Source organism: Telopea speciosissima, chromosome 3, assembly GCF_018873765.1.
Source record: "Telopea speciosissima isolate NSW1024214 ecotype Mountain lineage chromosome 3, Tspe_v1, whole genome shotgun sequence".
Classification (NCBI taxonomy): domain Eukaryota; kingdom Viridiplantae; phylum Streptophyta; class Magnoliopsida; order Proteales; family Proteaceae; genus Telopea; species Telopea speciosissima.
In genome coordinates this window covers 2,116,695-2,140,846 of record NC_057918.1, presented here as the reverse complement: position 1 = coordinate 2,140,846, position 24,152 = coordinate 2,116,695, and the positions used below count along the sequence as shown (strand labels likewise).

Sequence of the window (24,152 nt, the reverse complement as noted above, 5' to 3'; positions counted from 1 at the left end):
TGCAACACGGGTTGCAGCAATGTTCTTGTTGCCCCAAATGGTAGGCACCAACTTGGAATAATTCCCTTTCCCGTTGGGTTCATAAATACCCCTTTTGGTTTTAATATTGGGAAATTTTTACTTATCTCCCTAGAGGTATTACCTAATTACAAAAATACCCTTCAGTTTAGAGAAATTTCACGTGCCCCTTGAGGTCCTTAAAAGTTAACACATGCCTCCATTCCATTAGTTTAGGACTAATAGTGTTAAAACTAGAGGTATCAATTTTGGACCAGAACCGGTAACAAGATCGGAACCGTCCCGCTAGGAATTGGAACCGATCCATCCAATAGCATATTGGTTCGGATCTGGTCTTAGTGATAGGTTATTGGTTCGGATCTGGTCTGCTCCTAGTAACAGTTAGAACTGGAAGAAATGAGTAGGACTGGATTATCATCTAATAAAATCTGACGAATGATGTCATACAAAAGAAAAACAACTTCAGAAGTTGTGTTTTTGGTATTATCTCCACTCATACCTAATAACTGCAATGTATAGACTATTATTTCAATAAAAATCTTTATTCACGAACCACCATATTGGTGATGACAAATGGCGAATTATTATAATAGTTTGCTATTTCTAAACTCTCACTCTATCTTTTTCTTTGCATAAACAAAGTCTAAATATGAGGAATTATGTGAAAGTTGTAGACATCAAATTTAGTTCAAGTCTAACGACATATATTTGTTCTCATGAGATGATAATATATACATTGACACATTGGAACATCTACCGTTTTTCTAGAGCAACCCCTATTGTCATTGTTTTGGGCCCTATATTATAATAATGTTTGGACCCGCTTAGGAACTGGAACCAGACCACCCGTTACTTACTGGTCCTGGATCTCAGATTTGGAACCAGTGAGCTTTTTGGTCCATATCTAGTCTTGACATCTTAGAGCTGTCGGAACCACTAGAGAACTGGACCAATTGACACCCCTAGTTAAAATCAAGGGGTAAAGTGACAAAAAGGCCCTTGCAAAAAAAAGAAGAAGAAGCTGCAACTCATCTTCCCCAAATCATTTAGGGTTTGAAAAAAAGGGAATATGAGTTGCAGGCTCTCGTGTCCTATAAAAACTTATTGGCCAAGCTGAACTACAGATCTAAGCAACAATACATGTTTTCCTTGTTGCAGCACCGCAAAAGATGAAAGGAGCTCCAATGAAGTTATTATTGATTATCAGGGCAAAAAAGGAATTGTTAGGTACTTGATCGATATGCTAAAAGTTTCAAGACTGATGGAACACGTTAAATCAAGCCCTTTAACCTATCTCATACTAGGCTGGCCCAATTTAATGCCCATACATTAAAGTGGGCCCCATTAGGCACATAACAGGGATCTAAGAGTTTTCATCAGCAGTTACCTTTAAGCGGATTCCATCTAACTTTTGGAATGGAACAAAATACAGTTTCATCGTCGTAGCAGACACAAAAGGTTCCATTCTTTTCACACTGATGACATAGTTGGGGAGGGCTCCAACGAAGACGAAACCCACCAATGAATAATTGGGAGAAAGGATCAATCGGCCCATATTGGAATGTGGAAGGTAGCATATCCACGAGAAGATGAACCAGTTTGCATCATATGAAGAGCTATGATAATCGAGAGTAGTAGGTGGAGGAGCCGGTGGATCTCTTTTACTGATTATGGTACTAGTGCCTCAACTTTGCAATAATCCTTAATGTAATTGACACCAACAGGAGGATCATGGTGCTTATTGCATACTCTTAGTGTAGTCAATTTGATGAACCTCATACATATTACTTACATCATTCTCTGCTTCCCCGGCATGGATCACTGGTATGGAAACATTTAAACAATGAAGGTGTTCTAATCTGGGTGAGCTCCTTTCATCTTTTGTAGCATTGCAACAAGGGAAATATGTGTTGTTGCTTAGATCTATTAATTTAGATTGAACAATTAATAAGTTTTCAAAGGACATGAGAGCTTGCAACTCATCTTCCTTTTTTTTTTTCCTTTTGCAAGGGTAATTTTGTCACTTTCATCCCTTGTTTTTAACGATGTTAAGTCCTACCTAAACTAACGGAATGGGGGCATGTGTTAATTTTGAAAGAACCCCAAGTAGGCACACAAAATTTCCCAAAATTGAGGGAAGGTACCTAAAAATTTCCCTTTAATACTTTCCAAATACATCCTTCCGGATTCCAAGTGCATATTTATGATTAGGGCAGCAGGAACATTGCCGCAACTCAGGCAGCAGCCAAATTTTGTCCTTTATTCCTCTCTAAAAAAATATATGATATATTCTTTATTTAAATAGAAATCATGAGAGAGAGAGAGAGAGAGTGAATACAGAAATTATGAAAGAGAGTTTACTCGGTAATTAAACTTTATTAGAAGTTGAAAATTGTGATTAACATGGATATGTCTAGTCACAATAGTATTATTAATGATGGATCATTAGCAACCTGAACCCCCATAGAAGAAAGTATGCCTATAATAGTCATCAATGTAGGAATAATCGTGCACTTGATAGCAATTTTTACCATCTCTGACGAGTTGAAGACTCTTATCATTGGGACCTCTTCTAATGTTATCTTCTCCGACAACTCGGACTGCTCTGAAATACGCAGTAGTTTTGTAATCTGGATAACGATGTACTGGACTGTTAAATTTGTACCGTCCAGTCCCCATTGGTGGAGTTTTTTCACCTTGGAGAGCATAAACCTCCCCTCTCCAACCAACCACAGGAGCGGATTCTTTTATAGTATTGAATAATTCTCTTGGCCAATACCCAACATTACTCATATTTTCTCCAACTGATACCCACCAATTTCCACTGTTATGATCCTATTTAAGAAAATGCAACAAATTAAGAAATATAAAGTTAGTTACTGACCCATAATTCATTCATCAATTAATTAGACCAAATTTAATAACCATTTATAATAATAATAATAATAATAGTAATAATAATGATAATAATAATAATAAACGAACTTTCTCTCACCTGGAAAAGAATGGTTGCCTCTTCATATATGTCACCACCATAGGTAGAAGTTTTGGTATAAGATACACCAATGGGTATTTCTCTGTTAACTTGGATAAAACCATTGCATATAACATTGAAGCAGCCAGTCCTTTGAGAGTCATCTGCCTGTTTCATTGAAATATATACATATATATTAAGAAATAATATTATATATATATACGATAACCCCCTCCCTCCGCCCCCCCACCCTCCCCAAAAAAAAAAAAAAATAGAATGAATGCTGAGGCAAATTGGCAATAGAACTTCGCTTGACTTACAGTCCAATATCCAAACAAATGGGTCTTGTTATCACCATATAACCTAGGATTCACCTGATGATCACAAAATATATTTTCGCCAGTTTAGATGCTAGAGATTGCCAAATAATTGTAACTCAAATAAAAATGTTTGAAATCATTTATTTATTGTCATAAAAGTGTAGAAACAAAAGATAAACAAACAAGGGTATAGAGATAGAACTGACATGCCATCCAACCTGTACTTGGTCTTGTCCACCTTGAACCCACATAAATGCTCCACTGTATTGATTAGTGGAGACTGGGGGATTATGTATACTCATGCACGTTGAACCTCCATGGTACTTCAAGTTTTCATCTTTCAGTGCAAAACCTTCATACTGAATGAAGTGTGTTAATACCAATTTTTATAATCTTTCATATATGCAATTTTGCTTGTGAAATAATCCACACATGGATAGTGTGTGAATCTTTAACCCTATTGTTATTTATTAGGGTAAATTATAGATCACCCCCTGGTTTTTGAGAAAAACTCAAATCAGCCCTGGCCTCTACAGTAATGGTGTTAGTCTACTATTACTTATTGGTGTGAAAGGACTATTTTATCGTTGTACTAAAATATTAGAATTAAATTTACAATACTACCCTTCCTTCATCTTCAACCTAAATGGACAGCTTCTTTTGGGTTAAAATCAAAGCTATCCGCCATCTATAATGGCGTTTCTTTAAAATTAAAAAAAAAAATCTTTGGAGGATGCAAGTTTAAAACTTGATGGAATGGACGGAGAAGGGGCAAAGAATTTCGTGAAACCCTAAGATGAAAGCAAAAAGGTTGGGTTTAGTGGGAATTCCACATAACTTTTGCAAAAGATAAGATTTTTAATAGCTCGATCCGTGGAGGAAATTAAAAACAAAAACAGGAAATAAAACATAGAGAAATTTAAAGCATATATAGAAAAAATTGAAGTGGGAAAAAATGTAAGGAAAGAGACCTCCGGGGACTCCCTGAAATATGCAAGCACAAGCACAAATTATGGGAGGAGAGAGGAAGTAACAGAGATGTTCACGCTGTGAATTTGTTCTCGATAACGAAGAACTACATGTACAGACCTCAACCATCGCCTCGCCCCCCGTAGAGTGAGAGTGTTGATGGGTAGGTATAGATATACCGAATGCATAATCTAAGTGAACAGAAAACAACTGAAGAGGCAGAAGAACATACCAAAAACAGGTTTTGACTCTTGAGTGTTTACTCCAACAAGGAAAAAGAAAAAAAAAAAAACAGCGAAGGGAAATAGAAAGCTTAAGAAAAACTAAATTAGACACAGTCTCAGGGAATTGGGCGGTAGCTTGAGATCAAACACAATCTCCCCATTGTTGGCCGAGAACAATGGCATTTTTTTTTTGAAACCCTTATAACCCGCAAGGGTTTTCAGATTACAACGATAGCGGTTATTTTTTCCGGTATCCTTCGCCGGCATACTGGTCGCCATATGAGTTTTTCCCTTTGTCGGGAGTTGTAGAGCAGGTGGCACTTTGATAACCGTGACTTGTAGGTTTCTAAATGCAATTTTAAAACCCTATACCGATTCTTATTTTTTGCATCTAGGCATGGAGTTTTTGAGGGCGGAGACGGCGGTGGAGTTGGAGGATGCATCCTTGTAATTTCTTCTCTTTCTTTTCTATCCGGTGAAAACAAACCTGAGATTGAGTTGCCAGTGTGAGGAAGAGGATGGAATTTGGGGTTTTTAGTTTCAAGGGTAAAATCGTAGATCAACCCTGACCAAGCGTAGTTTAGGGATTTAAATTTATTTAACTGGCTGACATCATCACTTAATAGCATAAAATTAATAGTAGGGACTAATTTATCATTTTGTGGTCTAAACTAGGGGTAATTTGAGTTTTTTCAAAAATCAGGGGGTGATCTGTAATTTACCCTATTTGTTATTATTTGGGTTATTTTCACGGACGGCCCCCTGTAAGTATATAGTATATCACGGACATCCCAAACTTTGGAAAAATATCGCAGACTACTCGTACTTTATGTTTTAATTTCAACTTAGTCCACTCCGTTAGGTCTCTGCAGTTAAGTTGCTATTAACTCGTTTACAATGGTGAAATTACCCTTACCACAGTGAACTTCCCATAATACCCTTAATGTATTAAACAATGGGTTCTCCTATCAAACCAACACGGACCGGTTCAGTCAGACCAAAAGGACTGAACCGATCCTGAATTCCAACACATCGTCTTCTTCCTCTCAAATCTCCCCTTTGCTCTGCTTCCATATCTTGTCTCCATGAAAGACCGCTGTTGCAACCAAACCCTAAATTGAGATATGTAGATGAGTAGATTCTTCAATGGTAGATGGCGATCTGAAGGCGAGAACAGTGTCTGTAGATCACACGAGGCTTGATTTGATAACGAATGAAATTAGGGTGAAGATTTGAGGGCGGGAAATTTAGGGGAAAACGAAGCACTTTTTCTAGCCATAAAACTTGCAAACCTCTCACACTGCATTTGTAAAACTACTAGCCAGCGTTGTGCCCCAAATGCCATTCCACTAGTTACATATTGATTGAAAACCTGATGAACTGGTTTATTCTCTATCTCTACATGTTCTACCCATTTAACCTGTGTTGAAATGGTTCCATTAAATCATCAACTTGAAACTAAGAAGAAATGCCATTTAACAAGCCAAATAAATTAAGCACATATCAATCCATACCCTCGAATATCCATTAGGCATATCTTCAATAATGTAACCAGATGGCCTTCTTATGTATATAGGGAATGAAAATTGGTGACTGTCATGTAAGATATCAATCGATAAATCAACAATTGTCCAAGTTCCTTCTTCTTCAATGATGCAACAAAGCTTTTTTTCGTTGCATAGGAGTGAAGATTAAGAGGAAGAAGAGTTCAGGAGTTCCAAACAGTAAAACAAGTCTGAAATTTCAGGGTTTCAAATCCTTCGTTCAATGACTCTGTTTTAGAAAACCAAAACGGCGGTGGTGGTGGTTGGAGTTTGGAGTAGGACTAACCTTAATAAGGCACCTCAAACGTCATTTTTCAAAGTTAGGTTACCTAAAATGTTACTTTTCCAAACTTAAGGCACCTTAGATGTAATTTATCTATTTTTTATTTAAATAACTAAGGGGTAAAATGAACATTTAAACTTTGAGTGCTAACTGTGCTTAATGTCAGGGCACTGGTTGATATTTTGACAAGGTTTGGCATGTCCATGATTTATTGTATACTTACAGGGTGGTCCGTGAAATTTTCCCTTATTGTTTTTGTGGGTCAGGGAGAGTTTAGGGGAGACTTACTTTGGTACCAGGGGCCACATTTAAGAATTGATGAAAATTTCCAGAAGGTTTTGAGTAGGATTTCCACCTTATTAGATCTTCTTTTGTTGTCCTCCTAATTGGAACTGTTCCTAATGGGCAACCCCCTCCATCGAGTCGGAGATCTGACTGTTCTGCTCCAGAAAAAGCTTCTTTAGTAGTCTCTCTTTGAACCGAAGAACTCATCTGCAATTTTGATCCAATCATATCAAGATAAGTCCTCTCGTCAAGTATATGATTGGAAAAAAAAAGACACATAAGTTGAATGTGATCATGACACAAATCAAGAATACCTCGGGTATGTGGTTCTTGAGTAATGGGTTGTCGAAGGTTGGTTGTTTGTAGAAATCAACACAATCATATGTTTCGCCATTATCTGTCTGTATAAATTAACAAATCATCTTCCATTGATCATTCAATGTATGTTTTCAATAATAATAGGAATAATGCAACATTTCAGCATCTATAAATCAAGAGAAGGAATAGTAGTGAGTGATCTATATATACATACCTTGATACTCTTGACTGCAGGCTTGTTCATACGTTTGAGTTGTCTCTCCAACTCAACATCTCCTTCTTCCATGGTGAGGGTAGTTCCTCCTCCGTAAACTCCATTGTAACTTAGAATGATTGAAGAAGTTGCTAACAAAGCCACAAGCGTGACCACCCTTAACGCCATTATAATGAACAAAGGATCTGAAATCTCTATGATTTCCTTGGTAGTATGTAATTGGTCTCTACTATATATTGGTTATCCATCATCAGATCTTGAGTTGTCTCTCTTGAAGAACGTACAATATCTGTTGCATTGGACAATAAATATGTGGTTGTCTCCCAAAATTTAAGGCATATTTCAATAACTCAATCTTAATGATACCAATTAAGTTCAGTTTTCTCAGTCCTTGGAACTTCTAAACAAGTGGGTAAAACACCATGACCACAGCTCATTCTAATGAACGTTACTTTGGTTGCTTACTGGTGCATTTTTCATGCAGGTAGTAACCGCCAGTAACGCCATTATAAGTTACTATTAGGATTCGGCTCGTCCACAGCCTGGCTTTGATCGGCCAACCTGCTACGCAAAGCTCGCCACGTGGCATAATGGCAATTCAATGGTAGTTTTAACATTAAATTCAATTTTGAATTTTAAAACCGGTTAAGGGAGAGAACCAAAACCGAATTACACCCACCCAACCGGTTTGGCTAACTAAAATAAACCAAACCCCCATAATGCACAATTTTCCTTTCTTCATTCTTCTTCTCCCTCGCTCTGCGACCACTGCAACCACAAATCATCGAATCATTTGTTAATGGTGCCCTGCCATCTACCTTGCATAATCCTGAAAAGCTATTTTATGACTCTAACCCCTTGTTCCTACAGATGGAAAAAGAACAACCCAAGCAAGGAATTGAATCTGAACCCATCGCAAAAAGGCACTCAAATCTCCATTACTAACAAAAATCAAAGAAGAAAATTATTCATCGTTGTTCTTCTCTAGTTGTTGCATCAGAATTTTACATACAATAATATACAAGAGAAGTCAGAGTGAGACTGTGCATGAGAGAGGGGGAGGATGAAGATGCCAAGTAGAGATTGCAATCTCTCTTTCTCATTCATTGATTTATTATTTCTATGGTTCTTCTGTACAATAAAAAAGAGGGAAATTTATTAATACACCCCTGAGGTATGTGCTTGTTACTAATGCATCCATCTATATGCACTATTTACACTTACCTCCCTATTTTTCATATTAATTGATAAGTCAATCCAAGTCGTTAGTTTTTCCCGTTAATCACAAACGGGATGTGTTTTTTAGAAACTTTTGGACCAAAATACCTTTGATAGGGTAAAATTACATTAATGACCTTTTTTTCTTGCTACCCTACTACATCTGCGATCATCCAAAGCCTGCGAGCACAGAACCAGTGCTCCATATAGTCTGTTCTAGCATAGTGCATCATGACCAACTGCACATCACCTGATGAGAGATTGATTTTGAAGCTTGTGCGTTTTAATTACTTAATTACACATATACCCTGATCATGATTTATCCATTAAAATTTTCAAAGTTAGATCATAATTAATATACTTAATTTTTAATACCCCTTGTGTATTAGGGGACGAAATAAACTAGGAACATACAAATGGGATTAGAGAATCCACCCTACCTACCTGCCCATTTAGCCACTTAATTAATTTTTATTTAGCTTTAATTTTCCTTTCTATGTAAAATCTCTCTGGGATTTTTCTTAATATATGCATGGTTAGAAGTTTTTGCAAACAACTATCAATGAAGGAATTTCTTTCACGATCCACTTATTTATGCCACATAGAAGGAGGATGTGTGAAATTTTGGTCATTGGATGTTTGTGGAATGATTTGCATGATCGAGCTATATGCCAAATTTCAAATTCATTCATATATCTTTCCATGTATTGACATACTTCTTGTATATTTAGCCATTCACATCTTTTTTTAATCAATTTTTAGAAATATTATTGTTCAACCATATTTTTGAACCATGTTTAATTTAAATTTCCACTTAATTGGTCATATCATTTGGACTAAAACTTGAAACCAAATTAGTAAGGTCTACTTAAATGCTACTTCCTAAGCCTACCTAGCCATGCCTTTAATTTTTAATATATTATTAATAAAAGTTAATTCAAGCTTTCTGGCTCATACATGACTTCTCCACCATGGAATCTAAAGATGCACACCTATTTTTGCCACGTGGTAGGTCAAATATAGATGAAATATTACACAAGTGGGCATATCCCAGCTTAACAAATAACAAGCCATTTCCTATCTGTTCTTTGGATAAGATATTCAAACAGAGAGAGAGAGAGAGAGAGAGAGCGAGCGAGAGAGGTTTTTCTTTCATTCTTGTTTAAATTATCTTGAGTAGAGGGATTCAGAAGTGAGGAGCTAGCTCTTTGCTGCAGTTATGTGCTCCTCCCAAGATTTTTTTTATTTTTATTTTTGTAAGCGGTACCCATTGATGTAACGTCTTAACACAATTGGCCACTATCCCTAACCATCCTTATTAGTTTTTGCTTTCTTGGTGGGTAGGTTATGGTGTTAGGCAAGAGCACAAAATGACTTTTAATTTCCTTACAAGTGGCGAGGTTTCAACTCAAATTAATACTCCATATCGATCATCTACCAATTTTGTTGGGGGAGAGGAGTCAATTTCACCACTAATCTTTCTTTTCTTCTTCTTCTTCTTCTTTCATGGAACTTCAAACGCACACTCACACACACTTTGGCACCTGGCCGAGAGAAGAGAATAAAAGTATAGTCAAATACAGGGTTGAACCGGAATTCTTGTACACATGGTTCACTCTCATAACGTCCCTCCAAGGCTCCAACCCAATAAAAAATTTTGGTAAAAATTTTCAATATGCTTTCACAGATCTTCCTTACCCGTCTATTTGTGAATTAAATAATCCAAAGTGGGGTTTTTAGATTCACACAGATTCCTATATTGGTATTAAATCTAAATATCTTTATGAGGACAAGGAGATTGGAAGACCCCAAAGATAATATATACCTTATTTACATTTCCTATATTAGTATTAAATCTAAATATATTCACGAGGATAATGAGAATGGAAAACCCTAAGGCTCCGTTTGGTTGCAAGGGGAATTAAAGGGAAGGGAAGGCAAAATTTTTAAACCTAAAAAATAAATTTTTTTAATCATTACCCCCATGTGATTCTATAAATTACTTAAATTTCTTATCATATCTAAGATACATTTTACATGCATTATTTATTTTACATTTTAAGCCAAAGAGAAATGGATGCAAAGTAAAATAAAATTTAATAAGCAAATATGGAATGATTTGGACTTACATATATTATCACATGGTGTCATATAGGGTAATGATTAAAATTTTTTTTTTTTTAAATACGAAAATTTGACTTCCCTTCCCTTTAGTTTCCCTTACAACTAAATAGAACCTAAAGAGAAAGAGAAAGAAAAAACCTCATTATTTTCATTCCCTTTTAAATAGGTTTGGGGAAAGAGGAAGAAGAAATCTATTTGGCAATCTTGGGATGAAGAAAACGGTGAGAGATTGTACTGTTTTACTTGTTATCAATCATTCCATTGACAACAATTCGTACTAAGGAATTGGATCCCAAGGTCCAAAATAAGCATAGTGGGCGGCGGACGAGTTTTGACCCTCTTACCCCTTTCGTTCTCTATTAATTCCTGCTGGATGCTCAGTCCCGAATTCCCATTGGTTGAGTCTAAAGTTTAAAAGCAAATATTTTTTTGGTATCACTCCTATCTCAAAAAAAAATATTTTTTTTGGTATAAAATGGAGCTTATATTATATCAAGAAATTATAAAGATTACATTCTAAGGAACCTCATACCCCCGCCATCATTTTGAATAAAAGTAGAAAGAGCCTGAGGTAGAGAGTCTATACATAAGGAAATCTTCAAGGGAGAGTCCACCAAAGACGCCAAGAAATCTGCACAACCATTTATCTCACAAACCTGATGCGCAAAAGAGCAACTAAGAAAGGAATCACTAAGATGCCAAATATCCTCAATCAACCATCTCACACTCCCTAAGATTTGAAAAGATCCCACAATCATCTGAATAGCCATCAAAGAATCCGACCAAACCTGAACATGAGACAGCTTGCAAAATTTGGCCTGCAGGAGTGCAGCTAGTCTTGATAGCCTACAATTCCATGTCAACAATAGACACATCGCGCACACCTCCAGCAACTACAAAAACAGGACAACCCCAATGATCCCTACAAATCGCGTCATAGCCACCCCGGTTTTGTCTGACCGAGCCATCACAATTCAAGGCAATCCAACCTTGCGGTGGGGGAGTCCACATATGAAACGAAGTCTTAGGGTGCACAAACAAAGTATCAATGCCCCCATCTTCCAAAAAAGGCCCTATTCGCCGCATCATTTGGAATAGGCCTAGAAGAGTTCACAAAGGTACCACGTCTATCAGAGAGGACATGCTATAGGTGTATATAGAACTTGTAACTTTCTTTTGACTGCATTTTGTCTTATTTTTTAAAGTTTTTTTCTTTTAAGAAGGGAGTAAAAGAAAAAAAAATTCAAAATAATTTAAAAATGACTTGTCATTGTATTTTTACATTTTTGATACATATATAAAAATTACATAATTTATCCTTATTGAAAAAAAAATATCTCATAGTCGTGAAGGGTACAATTGTAGTATGCCTATTTTTGCTACCTGAGTACCAACCATGCATATCCGAACAGGTTAATGGGAAGAAGGCGCGCACCATGTAACTTTTTGCCTTTATTGCATAATTTCCTTTTATGCTTAATATGATTCAGAATTGCTCAAAATTTTGTAATTTTACCTTATTTTAATAGATTGAAAAGTCAAACGGGTCTCAAATTTTATAGATGAATAGGAAGAGTACGGCATTTCTCTCACTAAAAGTTGACCCCACCTGATTTGCCATGTGGCAAATAATGCTGAACGTATTGCATAGGGATGTAGTCTTGCTCGAACTGCACCCGCCCATGCACATGCATCTTATATTTTACATACATTTTTGGCAAGAGTTTCCTTTCACCAGTGGCCGGAGGAAGAATCTCTCACCTCTGGTGATGCAATTATATGATGGGACAAGTTGCTTGAATTCAAAACTACTCCTCCTCTTAAGCATCTGATGGTCACGATGCTCAATGAAGTCATTCATTCTTTCACCATGGGTGACTAAAAAATGGTCCAGCATCTTTTTATCTACAAATATTCCTTTCACTTGGTTTTCCCCCTTCATTTTGCCAAAAAAAACTCAAGTCGACCAAAAAATTTAGCATAGGTTCCACTTAATGCTCGATTAATATTTTCATTGGTGAGGATAGTTTCATTGATCAGGAAAGAATTTAACAGTTGGTAATAGATACACTAGTCAAACTCCTCTTTAAGAAGTAAATAAAGTTCATTTGGAAAATTAGAGGGTATGATAGTATCAAAGCATGGAGGCAATGTAATCCGCTGGCTGATTAGGCTCTCTCCAAAGCATAATGATACTCCCTCCAAGACAACCTATCACCCAAATGCAAAATCAGAATCTTCAAATGTTGCACAGTCCATGGGCCATTCATTGTTCTCTTCAATATATATATATGGCTAGTTTTGAATACAAATTGAGAGTCCAGATTGTCACCCTGCATGTAACCACCCCAGCCCATCCACACTGGCCATGGGGTGTGGAGCGTTTTGAATATGCATTGAGACTTCAAATCCTCTCCATACCAACTAGGGGTAAACAAGACCCGAACCAGAAAAATATTTCCTTAAGCTTAGCAAGAAGCCGCTCTTGATGAAAACTTTACTACAAAAGAAAGGTAAAAGTCCTTAAATTAAAACTAAAAAGGTACCCCATGGACGGCGTGAGATGGGCCATTCATTGTTCTTCTGATGCTAGTGTGATCATCTACCATCATTCTTATTTTCTTGTCCTAAAAATTGCCATCCATGATACACCAATGACACCTACATTTGACTGTAACACTGTTTCGATTCTTCATTCTTGCCACTTAATTTGGGCTGTATTTGGTTAATGCATTTCCAAGTTCACTTTTGCATGCTCATATACTGATTTTCTTAGCAGAGGCTATGAATTTGAAGCTTCCATTCCTTATCCAATTGGAACTCTTCTGCAGGACTTGCATTTCCTCCTCTATACATCTATAGTGGAGGTGTTCGTGAATTCCTTGCAACGTTAAAGCAACATATTTTTTTTTGTGATGTTTGTTTTTTATATTTTTTGATTAAAAAAATCATAAGTATAAAAGCCATGGTGTAGGTGGCAAATACATAATTTTTGGTAAAAAATAGAAATGATTTTGTTAAGTGCGACCCATACTGATTTCTATTTATTTTAAGGGTAAAACTGTTTGTAACTGAGATGGTTGTAACCTCTCTTTTTTGCCCCAGGTCATCTAATATTGTCTCTATTATTTGAGGGTTAAAAATATTATTTCACTTCAAGTGCATGACATAAACAAAAAAGGAAAAGTCAGAATCTAAAAAATATTTTAAGGGTATTAAGGTAATTTAGCCAGAGATGTCTGTGATTGCAAAACTAGTAAAAGATTACAAACGTCTGGAAGGGTCCAACAGGTTTCGCCGTCGCTCGAAAGAAACGAGTCGAGATGGCTTCTTCTGCAAATGAGAGAGAGTGAGAGGTTTTGCAACTGTATCCCTCCCCTTCTTATTCTCTCTGTCTCGCTCTCTCTCGTGGTGAGCAAATGAGTGTAGTTGAAAGTTGCAGCAACACCCCTCTTAAAAACCCAAGCCCTTACACTCTGTTCACCCAAAATTCATGCCCCTTTCATCGTTATATTTTATATTGGAGAGAGAGCCATGAGATATCTGGTTCTGAAAGGTCATCAAAACCCGAAATCCCAGAAATCTAGAGAAAGAGAGAGAGAGAGAGAGAGAGAGAGAGAGAGAGTGAGAAACAAAAGAGCTTCTGAGCTTGGTTTTTCCTGCAAACCTGTCCATGGTAACAAGCTCCCTGAATCTCAAAATCTTACTCTCTCTTTAGAGAATTAAATGCCCTCTAGAGACCTTCATCTCCAAACTATTGTGTTCTTTCCAAGCGCCAGCGCCCCCTGAAATCGATCATGCTTGCAAAATGGTCGAATGTGAGGAATGGAGGTGGAACGAGAAGGTCAATCTTATCTTATTAGAAATTAAACTTTATTTTATGTGAAAGTACCATCCATGATCCACCCTTGTCTAAGAAAGAAAACCATTTGCATGGGGGGCAAATAAAGTCAGGTTACAAAAGACGCACCCTTATTTTAAACTTCAGAAATGTTTTATTTTTCAGAGTTACCATACAGTATTTCAGGATCCAGAAACAACAGAAACACATAAAAGTGTGCCAGACCCAAAAACACTAAAAAAAACAGAATCGTTAGCATACAGAGCCTAGGGTTTCTCTCTTCACCTTCTCCTTTTTTTTTCTGGTTAATTGGGAGCTTTACATATATAGTTTGATAGAGGGGGGGGGGGGGATCGAACTAGGGAGGGGATAAGATACCAGTCAAGAGACTCAAACTCGAGACCTCTTGGTGAGTATAGACATGAAGTGCACCACGGCTCACCAACTGGGCTAAGCAGTTGTTGGTACACCTTCTCCTTCTACCTTATGCGCCTTGTGCTCTTGTGCTCTTGTGCCAGTATTTTCACCACGTTTATATACTTTCACTTCTTCTTCGTCTTCTTTTTCTTCCTCAATTTCATCTTCTGCTTTAGGTTCTTGGGCATCTGGGTCAACTGGTTAAACCGGCTCGGAACAACTTATCATGCTTAACATAACCGTTTCATTGATTTGCTCCTCCTCCTCTTTAACATTCTTCTCCTTATTGGACTTCCTGTAGATCAAATATAGCAACATCTGTGCTACCCCAAAGCTGAAACCCAGTATGTTTGGGATCTATATTATTCCAAACAAAAAAAAAAAAAAAAAAAAGGAAAACCCTAAAGTTAGTTTCAATTAAATCATGACCTTTAAAGATACCAATTTGATCGAACGATCCATCGATCACTACTTACAGCTATGTAACGGTCTTTGAGAAGTAAACCATAGAAGAACCACATCACTGCACTCAAGGTGAGGAAGAAGGATAAAGTAAATGGCATGTACTCCACGCTCTTTGTGCGTATGACCCGCATCTGTTGTTAATTAATTATTTTTTAATTAGTATATATACAATCTCTTAATTAAAACTAAACAAAATTACTATTAATTAAGGTTTTTTTTTGGTGTTGGTGTAATAAGTGTGTAACGTACCCCGCTTACCATAATGCTTAAGGGTGCCACAAAGACACAAACAGAGAAGGCAATACAAATCATTCCAACAATCTTGATCCTGTTCTGTTGTGTGGCTAAGAATTGAGTGAGAACAAGGATCAGGCAGAACCCTCCAAGATTCAGCAACGCAAGCATCATCGCAGTCGAATTCTGGCATTAAATGTTGCAAATTCATATAATTAATTAAAAGTGATGAGGTGCAAGAATGAATATTAATGATGGAAGAATCAGTTTTGAATTGGTAATATATACCCTAGCTTTCTTTGGTGCATAAATCAAGTAGATGACAATATAGATTGTCTCTATAACACATCCAAAGGAGTTAATGGTGATAATGTAATATGCACCAGTCTTGAGGAATGCATAATATATCCAAAGCATGGCACTGAACAGTGCAGCCAGATATGGCACAGATTGAAATCCTTCAGTTGATTTATTCTTGTAAATCCTTCTAAATGTCGGTCTGCATTCATCAAATAAAAACCCTTATTCAATAAGAATGTAATTAAGGAAACAAGATGAAATTAAAACTACCCCCAAAAACCAAAGAAAAAAAAAGGGACTTACATTGGAGCAATGTAGACCAATAATGAGATGAAGTTACCTATAACAGATCGAAAATGATCATGAGGAAGATCCCATATTTATTAAGCATTATTCAAAGATAATTAAGATGAGAAAATAGGAACTATTTAACTTAATTTAAAAGGCAGAGTCAGGTAGGTAACACCAATGGATATATAACATAAACGTTAAATTGCAAGAAGTGCTTGCTAGAGAAGGTAATAAGAATTAGCTTATTAATTTCCAATTGAATGCCAATAGTACAGACGTATGAAGAAGGAAAATTTAATAGGGCCCATTTGGATGGATTTTTAGAGTAGAATTTCTAAATTTGGGTAATTGATCTTTGTGGTCATTAATGTGGAACGAAATCATTCAACTTGGAATTCATCCATTTCTTGAAACCATATGTGATAGATAGATTCAATTCAAGAAACCCTTAAATGAAATACAATCAAAGAAGTACTCCCACCTCCTTTTTTCTTTCAAAGGGGAAGGAGAAGAAGGAGAAGAAATTAAGAGACGAAAAGGGTTGGTGTTGAACCCTTTATCTCCCTACCTAAGAGACCAAAGGTGAGAACCCATAGGGATTGTTGTTGCACTGCCAAGAAACCCATCTCTTCAACTACTAGAGGAAGGTGTCTTTCTCCCTTCCTCTCTCAAAACAAACACTAGCTAGAAAACCCTTGCTCCTCGCTCCTACAAATCTGTCTCATGTATCTGGCGAGGAGAAGTAAATGAAGGGCTGACCATTATATAGGAGGAGAGTTGGAGAGTAGTAAGTGGGAAGAAGAAAGGTCCGCATGGAACTAATTGGGTTATGAAGTCGAGTGGAGGATTAGTAGGTGACGTAGGAGAAAAACACTCACTCACTCATGAATTAACAGACGTTTGTACAAGTACCGTCTACCGTCCAAGGCCTTCCAGAGCCAGTCACATGGAATTGTCTATCATACTACAAGGTGTGCGGTGCATATCCTGTGGCACAGCAGAGGCCACGTGGCACACATGGCACACATGGCCTCTGCTGTGTCACAGGATGTGCGGTAACTATTATTAATTTGGACGATACTTGTACAAAGACATGATCCGCACTCAATTTTAGGCCTTTTAGCATCGTTTCATGAAATTTTACATTACTGCACATTGGACACGTGTAAAGTTTTCATGGCCTGAAGAAACCTTCATGTGAGATACTCTTTTTAGCCGTTTCTCATCAAGAACAGAAAATACCACCCCACTACGTCAAACTTGCTTTCGGCAAACCCTAAGTCTCTTTCTCACTCTCTCTGCTCTGCTTCTTTTAGCAAATATTGGAGCATAAATGAAAGGTTTCGTGTGGAGGTTCTTTTATGTGTTAAAAGTGATTATCTTCCTTTCTTTTGAAGCTTTGTTTGGCAGTTATAGAAAGATGGTGATAAGGGTTAAGTTGATCGTCTTTTGTTATTATTAGGTATTGAAGGCAATGCATGCAGGTGAGTAGAGAGCTTAGGAGCCTAATTAATATTGATCCTACTCTATGGGAATGAGACTTAATCTAATGATCATACACATACAAACACAAGAAGAGAGAGAAGAAGATTAGGAACTCCTAAGAAGTTGCAGAGTTTCTGCTTCTATATATCCATTTGTTATTTCTTCAAGCCAAGTATTTCTAATTATGGCCAAAATAGGTGGATTTTCTATGTGTTACCCACCAAATATTTTTGCCAATTTTAATTAGGTCCCGATTATTAGGTTTAAAATGGTTTTGATGCTTTTACTTGCCATTCTGGGAATTGATTTCTTCTTGTGTACGAAATGGTAATATCTTGATAATCTTTTGGATAGATCTTATAGTGATAATTGGTATATATATATGTAGTGGTATGATTTTTTTATATTTTTATGTGATGTTTCCTCTTTAAATGCTGTAATTAGATTGTCAAGGTGGATGCAAGCGACAGGAAGCCGCATGTTGCTTTGTCTTTTTATCACTTACTTTAACCTCTATTTCTTTTTGTTATGCGCAAGCGACATGGAGGAGTGCATAAGCAATGATGTTTGATGGAACGGTTAATGAGGGCAGCAAGGTCATTTCACACACACACACACACGATGCCCCGACCCTCAACGTATCATTCAAACATTTCGCTCACACACATTCACCACACACGACACCCCTCAAGGTATTATTCACACACACACACGCACACACACACACACACACACACACATATATATATATATATATATAGGAAGAGGGATGGGCATGCTAGCAATATAGTGTAATTTAGCATCCTATGTGACTATTTCTCTTTTCCACCCTTTAAAACAACTCCCTTACCCGTCAAAGGGGAGGAAGAGAGAGATAGACACATAGGGTGCTAGCTTAAGATGTGCATATACATATATATATTAGTAAACATGCACGTGCAAATGCACGTGTGGTCTTATGTTGGAGGGAGGGAGAGAGAGAGAGAGAAAGAGAGAGAGAGAGAGAGAGAGAGAGGAATCGATGACTATTGATTGTTTAAATCAAAATTGCTAAAAACAAGGGCAGAAAAGCAAGTACCATCTGTGTGAGGATATGGGGATAGCTAAACCTAGACTCCTATTCGTTGACAAGACTAACTGATTGTCAAAACCAATCCATGCTAGAATTGAATGAAGAATATGGTGTGGGATCCTGGAAGCAATAGTTTACAAAAAATTCAAATATTCAAATGATCAAAAACCATAGTTACTTGAAGACCTGAGTACAAAGCACAATACAAAGATTACAAGTTTTAGCCATAACCAAAAGAATTAGGAATTAAAGGACATGGATCATTAGCCCTTGTTCTCTGTGTTGGGTGCATAGCACAAGAAGCTGTCTGAAAGTGCAATAAGAATAATGAATTAAGACTTGGTGAATAGAACCAATAAAAAATGATGTGAAATGATATGAATGCACACGAAAAGATTCTGTCTTTGCAGGAAATGAAGTAATTAGATTTAAGCATTTGATGCCACCCTATAACCAGATTCTGAAGGACCTTAGAGTTCCTTAGATTGAACTCTAACCAAGTATAAGCCTCACAACCAAGGAGGAAGAGTAAATGACCCTATTGGCTTGCTAGGCTAAAAAACATCGAAATATTGCAATTTTTCATTGTGTTTATGATGTTTTCATGAATCAGCCATGATAATCCCATCTCTTCCAAGTTCCAATAGCCTTGACAAGACTCTGTATATGCCAAAGATACAGTTGATAAGAAGGTGTGAGGGGTTCTTGCAACTCAAATGCAAAGTACAGAGGTTTCTGATTTGTGTGCCTTTTTGTTGTTAGACAATCAAACTATCTTTACTTTGGGATCTTGTATTAAAATCTTACTATTTTATATTATAATCATTCAATCATAATAGAGTATCAATTGAATGGGGTAGAGCATCACAACAATGATAATAGTCATAATCTTGTTTGACCTCAAGCTCCTGAGGCAATTGACCAATTTTACATGACCTAAATTATTATAAGCAAAGTGAAACCCAGTCATATGTGACCTGATCGAGTTACAAGAAAATTGAAACAATTTATATATATATGGCTTGAATTATGACGTACTGCATGCAGTGGAAATTTAGCTTAAAATCGTCTCTCATCTTCTAGCAATATTCTTCTTTAAACGATTAAACAACTAAAGTTCATATATACCATTCAAATTGCTAACCACCATGATCATACCAAACTCTTGACATCCATTTGAGGAGATCAAGCATTCGGAAAGGCCGCATTACCTCATGAAAGACGCCACTGGTAAAAAGATAATATTTTGTCTATATTTAGAGGGAAAAATAAATCTGAAAGAAGAAAAATTTACATACCTGATATGCTTTGAGTGATTGATCAACAACCTCTTTCTTCTTGTTAATGCTCTTGTACATTGCTCGCATTAAAACTTCTCTAGGTGGATGTCAATATGGTTGTTTGATCTATGCCAAAGCTGTGGGGTAGAAAGGGGGAAGTAGAGACAAAACAGAACAAAATAACGGAATTGTTCATCCAAAAAGGCAATAAAATAAAGGGGGAAGTAAAGACAACGACAGAAACAGAACAAAAGTATAATAACAGTAAACTAAGAAAGAAAAAAACAAGATATAGGGAGAAACCTCATCACATCCATCTTTTGCATCTTTGATCACATAATTTCACATTGTTTATGTTTCAAACTTCTTATTGTCCGGCCACAATTTCAAAGGATGCCACATAAAAATCAGAAAAAAAAAAAACAAAAAAAACAAAGAAGCTCTGCTGTGGGCTCAACTCTTGGAAGAAGTACATATATAATATCATATGAATTCAAGGGTTGCTTATTATAAATTGCAACATGGCTTTTGCTGGACTCAATTAAGACTTAGGGGGTGAAGTAATACATAAAAAATTACTACACATAAGTGGATTCGGAGACAAAAAGAAGATTCATCATAGCAGCCAGTACAAAGTAAAAAAATCAACATTTGAGGCTTAGATTTGATTTTGTGACCATTATGCTTAAAGTTTTTCACTCCAGGACGGCTTATGATCCAAAAATCAGAAAATTAAGATTATCAAAAGATACCAGAGAGCAGAAATTCTATCAAATAATGCAAGCCAGACTTATGCCATAGAATGAAAACAGAACTAATGTTCAAAACAACTAAAACATCCAACATTAATGCATATATATACATATATGTTACACAATCCGTGATAAGTTTCGAGAAAATAATAATAAGGAATAAACAATGAAATGAAAGGTGTTGTAGTTTTTGCATAGAGAATTATTTAGCTTATGCAATTAATTCAATATGACTATATTTTAATTAAATCAAATGTCAGATAAAAATAGTAGGAGTCTTATGATAATGACACATTTTTTCAACGATATAATAATGTCACTTTCAACTTATTTTTGAAAACTCTTTTATACTCCCATTTTAAAGTACTTTTGAAAACAAGACAAAGGCAATTAAAAGAAGGTGTCAAATACAATATACACCTACAGAGGTGTCAATCAGATACTTCCTATGCATAGTATATTGTTCCATGCACGAAAGATGTTACATTTCCGCATTTGCATATACTTTCAAATGGATATTTTTCCACTCCCACCATAGTGAGCCAAGAACATTTCTTGTTCAAACTCCTAATCAATGATTCCCTTATATAGTATATTTTTTTAGACCAAGAAGCTAATCAAAGATTAATCTTCCATCTTTCCAGATAAAGAACCTAATCAAAGACTATTTACCAAAAGGTAAAAAAAACACCTAATCAAAGACCCAGCACTCATCAAAGATATATCATTCACTGTCTCTCCCATTTCTTAATAAATCGAGAAGAATAAAAGGAAAACTATCGTCCTACAACAAGAGATGCATGGACTAGCCCTATAGGCCTATACCCAACACAACCATTCATTGATTATGAGGACAAGTTAAGGTACATTTTCTGACCTGTTGAGGTGCATGCATTTTGTGACCACATAAGTGATCTACAATGACTGCTCATATGAATTTGGTTTGAGTTGAGATTCATGATCAATGGTTTTTTTTTTTTTGGTAAAGATCAGCAACGTATTTATTATAAAAAGTATAAGGAAATTACATTTAGAGGGAGGTATAAACCGAAGCCAAATCTGGCCATTCGCATCCCCAACTACAACTCATGTAAGAGCTCATTCCACCCAAACCCTTGCTAGAATATATAATAGGGTCGACCAGAAGCTTCCCATTCAATAGCCTGAGTGATGAAAGTAGGGGCATTGTTCCAAACGAGGGATACATGTTGAGATGCTGGTCTTTTGGCAAGAGCATCCGCCGCAATGTTTACCTCCCTGAAGCAGTGAGTGATCCGCCACTGAATGGAGCTTAAGAATTCAGATGCTGCCCACCACTACTGCAGGAAGCTCCATGGGTATGTGCTTGATAGTATTGAGGAGACCATCGAGGTTGAATCACATTCTACCCACAATCTGCTGATTTGCAACTCCTTAGCTTCTTTGATGCCTACAAAAAATGCTGCCATTTCTGCATTAAAATTAGTTTCAACACCTTGGAAAGTTGTGAAGCACCTGATTGGATGGCCTGTGTGATTTCTAAAAATCCCTCTTGATCCAGACAATCCTGGATTTCCAATGGACGAGCCATCAATGTTTAGTTTGGTCCCGCCTAGAGGTGGAGGATGCCATTTTACCTCTAGTATAGAATTGGCTGGCGGTCTTGCGATCAATGTAACACTAGTTCCCTAAAAAGTAATATATATCATCTCCCCAACCAAAGATGAATCTGAATCTGGTTGAAATATTGCAGCATTTCCATGTACCAATTAATTCTATAAAGAATAGGTAGATTGACTTTATCATACCTTAGAATTCCCAAAGAGGGAAAACGTATCAAGAACCGTTCATTTTATCGATCCACTTGAACACGGAGAAAAAAAATGTGAGAAAATGGCTGTCAAGTTTTCAGAATTTTTATCACATGCGGTTCCCCGGCCCGGTACGGTTTCCTAGTCCCTCTAATAAAAGGGGTGGACCTCACTCGAACAGTGTGTTCGGTCAGGGGATGGAATGGTCATTTCAGCCCCCCCAATGAGAGGAACCGCACAATTGCACAGATCAGCAAACCTCAGGGGATAAAGGTCCCAAGTTTTCATTGAAAGGTCACCAGCCTTCATTTCTTTCATTAAACATATGAGTGACCAATTGTTCGAGAGAAAAAGACCATAAAACTTGACCATCGAAAACAACCACATTACGAAATAGGGGAAGGGTTTTATGAGCCCCGCCAAGGGAAGGTACGATATTGCACTCCCTCTCTCTCTCTTGGGGGTGAAAGTTTGGTCATGTTGACCCAACCCTCCCTGAGCCTGAACAGGGCCTAGGCTGAGATACCTGGTTCTGAGGGTGGGTCCAGGCTGGAAATTTTTAGTTTTGAATCACGGTTGGGTCGGGCCAGGGTTGAGGCCTTGAGCCGAGCCTGACCCAACACATACTATATATATTATAAACTTTAATTGTCACACATATTTTGTTATATAATATAATATATATGAAAATAATAAGTGATAATATATTTTATTATAGTGTTATTTTTTGTAAATTTGATAGTTCTCTCCCCAACTCAGCCAAACTCAGTCCAGTCCATGCATCTCTCCCTTCCCCACTCCAAGATTAGGGTCTATCAGGGTTAGCCCGGCCCGACCTTGAGGGTTGGTCAGGGTTGGATTTTTCAGGCCCTGAGTCAGGGTCGGGCCTGGCCTGGGCCCAGCTAAGCGGACTCAAGGTTGGACTGGGGTTTTATAAAGCCCGACCCAACCTGACCCTGTTGCAGCCCTACACACACACACACTCTCTCTCTCTCTCTCTCTCTCTCTCTCTCTATTTATATATATATATATATATATCATACTATTATATAAGTGCATTAACTCATGTTTCATGGCTACTTTTTCATTTGACTATTTCATCTTTCTTTCTTATTTAAATACCATTTTTTCTTCATTATCTCTCCCGTATTTTGTTATTATATTTATCCTAAAAATTGATATCCTTAGGATTTTTTTTATTTTATTTTTTCTTAATTCTTAAACCGTTTTGTTGGGATTTTTATTTATTTATTTCCTGAAATACTTTTCCCCCTTCTTTCTTTAAATACCATCTCATACGAGATTTTCTCTTATTTGGTTACCAAAAGATTCTCTTTTTCTTCGTTAGAATATCATAATCATAATCCTGCATAAAAATATCATATCATAGTCTTCCTTACTCACACGAGATTCTCTCTCTTATTCTCAATTGCAGAAAATCATATTTTTCTTTCATTCTCTTCTCTTCTCTCACTCACTCTCTAAATTTCCTCCCGTGACTCTTTTTCCTTCTGTAGATAGCCATCACCACCGCCATGTCTCCATTGCTCACTCCATTCCTGAAAAAAACGAACTCCTTTCTCTCCGTCAAACCTAAACCCTCTCCCTCTTAAGAAAGACGGCGAGGCAAGTTATTACTTTCTCTAATCCCCAAGAGAAGAAGACGGCTTTTTAAGAAGGCAGATCGAAAAGAGCTTGCGTCCTTGGATTATAATAATAAAATCCGCCATCCCC

At 36.9% G+C, this 24,152-nt stretch overlaps 3 protein-coding genes across 3 annotated transcripts; all 3 read right to left on the bottom strand.

Annotated features, from left to right (window-relative positions):
- Positions 1 to 2,463: 2,463 nt before the first annotated feature.
- Positions 2,464 to 4,410, bottom strand: LOC122653896. The gene is made up of 5 exons (XM_043847852.1): positions 4,402 to 4,410; positions 3,531 to 3,671; positions 3,313 to 3,366; positions 3,014 to 3,160; positions 2,464 to 2,853 (listed from the first exon to the last, which is right to left on the bottom strand). Exons 1-5 carry the CDS (start codon positions 4,408 to 4,410, stop codon positions 2,464 to 2,466), a joined length of 741 nt encoding a protein of 246 aa, XP_043703787.1.
- A 2,195-nt stretch (positions 4,411 to 6,605) lies between these two features.
- Positions 6,606 to 7,317, bottom strand: LOC122653887. The gene is made up of 3 exons (XM_043847843.1): positions 7,150 to 7,317; positions 6,932 to 7,018; positions 6,606 to 6,824 (listed from the first exon to the last, which is right to left on the bottom strand). Exons 1-3 carry the CDS (start codon positions 7,315 to 7,317, stop codon positions 6,606 to 6,608), a joined length of 474 nt encoding a protein of 157 aa, XP_043703778.1.
- Positions 7,318 to 14,950: 7,633 nt separating this feature from the next.
- LOC122653883 (bidirectional sugar transporter SWEET14-like) lies at positions 14,951 to 19,954 on the bottom strand. Its single transcript, XM_043847841.1, has 7 exons — positions 19,895 to 19,954; positions 18,828 to 18,903; positions 16,052 to 16,088; positions 15,737 to 15,947; positions 15,470 to 15,634; positions 15,226 to 15,342; positions 14,951 to 15,106 (listed from the first exon to the last, which is right to left on the bottom strand). The coding sequence occupies exons 1-7, from the start codon at positions 19,952 to 19,954 to the stop codon at positions 14,951 to 14,953; spliced, it is 822 nt and encodes a 273-aa protein (XP_043703776.1).
- Positions 19,955 to 24,152: the final 4,198 nt, after the last annotated feature.

Coding starts and splice junctions, on each gene's coding strand:
- LOC122653896 (XM_043847852.1), bottom strand. Junction 3,367..3,530: donor GTGGACAAGACCAAGTACAG/GTTGGATGGCAT, acceptor TGTGATCATCAG/GTGAATCCTAGGTTATATGG. Junction 3,161..3,312: donor ATTTGTTTGGATATTGGACT/GTAAGTCAAGCG, acceptor TCAATGAAACAG/GCAGATGACTCTCAAAGGAC.
- LOC122653887 (XM_043847843.1), bottom strand. CDS start 7,317: ATGGCGTTAAGGGTGGTCACGCTTGTGGCTTTGTTAGCAACTTCTTCA. Junction 7,019..7,149: donor CTGCAGTCAAGAGTATCAAG/GTATGTATATAT, acceptor TAATTTATACAG/ACAGATAATGGCGAAACATA. Junction 6,825..6,931: donor TCAAGAACCACATACCCGAG/GTATTCTTGATT, acceptor TCAAAATTGCAG/ATGAGTTCTTCGGTTCAAAG.
- LOC122653883 (XM_043847841.1), bottom strand. CDS start 19,954: ATGTACAAGAGCATTAACAAGAAGAAAGAGGTTGTTGATCAATCACTC. Junction 18,904..19,894: donor AATCACTCAAAGCATATCAG/GTATGTAAATTT, acceptor TTGCACTTTCAG/ACAGCTTCTTGTGCTATGCA. Junction 15,107..15,225: donor TCAAAGACCGTTACATAGCT/GTAAGTAGTGAT, acceptor GGAATAATATAG/ATCCCAAACATACTGGGTTT.